The sequence below is a fragment of the Emiliania huxleyi genome (genome assembly GCF_000372725.1).
Source record: "Emiliania huxleyi CCMP1516 unplaced genomic scaffold EMIHUscaffold_352, whole genome shotgun sequence".
NCBI classification, from domain to species: domain Eukaryota; phylum Haptophyta; order Isochrysidales; family Noelaerhabdaceae; genus Emiliania; species Emiliania huxleyi.
The window spans coordinates 52,486-54,068 of record NW_005199343.1 but is presented as its reverse complement, the minus strand read 5'-3'; the positions used below and the strand labels follow the sequence as shown (position 1 = coordinate 54,068).

Below are 1,583 nucleotides of genomic sequence, written 5' to 3'. Positions count from 1 at the left end.
CAGCCGCGGCTGCATCATCGAGAAGCTGCTGTGCTACGGGGCGAGCGTCGAGAAGCGGGACATGGCCGGCGTCACCGCGCTGATGAGCGCCGTCCGGCGCAGAGGTTAACACTAAGGACGGCGAGGGCCGCACCGCGCTGATGAATGCTGCCCACTGCAACCACCAGCCCGCCGTCGTGCTCCGCCTGCTCCGGGCGGGCGCAGACATGACGCTGCGCGACGAGGAGGGCAAGACGGCGCTGCAGATGGCCAAGGAGAAGGTCAGTTTGGCAGTTGTCGATGTGCTGAGGGAGCGTGCCGAGGCCCTCGAGACGACTGCCGCTGCGCAAGCTCGAAGCTGCTGCCGCTGCTCGCTGCGCCTACGGGAGGCCGGAGGCGGGCGCTCAGCGGCGGGGGCCATGCTACCCTCCGACCCTCACCTATGCCGCGACGGTTACCCGACGTCAGACGGACCCTAGGATGGACCGTCCACAGTGGTGCCAGGGTGCAGGCATGAATGGGTCTGACCTCGAAAAAAATCGCGATCTAGCGTGCTGTCCGTACGGCGTACGCGATGTCCGTGTTTATGTACACGCTAGCGTACTAGCTCTCATAGAGAAGCAGAGTGTGCCACTCCGCGCCGAAGCCCAGCCCACGCTCAGGCGTCTTCTCTCGCCGCGCCCTCTCTCCCGCCTCTCCTGGGTGCGCAGGTCTCGTGACGGAGCTCTGTAAATTCGACGGGCTTGTTGGCTCGCCGAATCAGGAGCGTGCCGTCGGCGTCGGATTGACGGCAGAACGGACAGCTCCGTTGGCCTCGCCGAGCAAACCACTCGTTTGCGCACTCCACGTGCATTCGGTGGCGGCACAGTGTGCACTCGACCAGGTGCGTAGAAAATATCCAGTCAGAGCAGAAGCAGCGAAAGTTTTCAGATTTGACATTGGTCTCCATTGCGATGTATTCCTCCAAGTGCTCGGCGGTGAGAAACCGCACCGCTGATCCCTGCCTCGTCGCGCACTGCAGCCGGATAGGGCATAGCGTAGCTGGTCGACCGAGCACGCCTCCCTCGCTCAAGTCCACTTTTGTCGGCAGAAACAGGCCAATCCTCCGTTGCCAGACATAGGCTCTCACGGTTGTGCTAGGGCGTTCATCGCTTCCGGCGGGACCAACAGCCTCGATGGAGACTTGTACGCACGCGGCACTCGCAAGTGCTGCCCCGTCTATCGCACCCTCCTTGCCAGGGCTAGGGCGACGGCCACGCATCCTCCGAGGAGTGAGCCAACTCGCGGAAACGCTCTTCCGCCTTGTCACAGGGTGGCCGCTCGCCTCTTCGGAGGCGCGTGTAGAGACCTCCTCCCAGGGAGGTGCCGCTGCGGCAGTTGAGGCCAAGCCATCTTGGCTTGGCATGTGTCAGGCGTCAGGCGGCCGCAGGCTGGGTGGCCGGCCGATCTGCGGATAGGGGACGGGCGACAAGTCCCAAATTCGGCGCATTTCGGGTGATTCATGGACATGCGATGTGGATCCGGAAAAATATTTTGGAGCTCCACGTGCGAGTCTTGATCATGCATTGTGGGCATGGTTTGTGGTGGACTCAGGACTCGACTGT

General features: G+C 63.0%; 1 protein-coding gene across 1 annotated transcript; it reads right to left on the bottom strand.

Moving 5' to 3' along the window:
• Positions 1-637: 637 nt before the first annotated feature.
• EMIHUDRAFT_242140 (hypothetical protein) lies at positions 638-1,240 on the bottom strand (the record flags this gene model as incomplete). The annotated part of the gene is made up of 1 exon (XM_005772704.1): positions 638-1,240. One exon carries the CDS (start codon positions 1,238-1,240, stop codon positions 638-640), a length of 603 nt encoding a protein of 200 aa, XP_005772761.1.
• Positions 1,241-1,583: the final 343 nt, after the last annotated feature.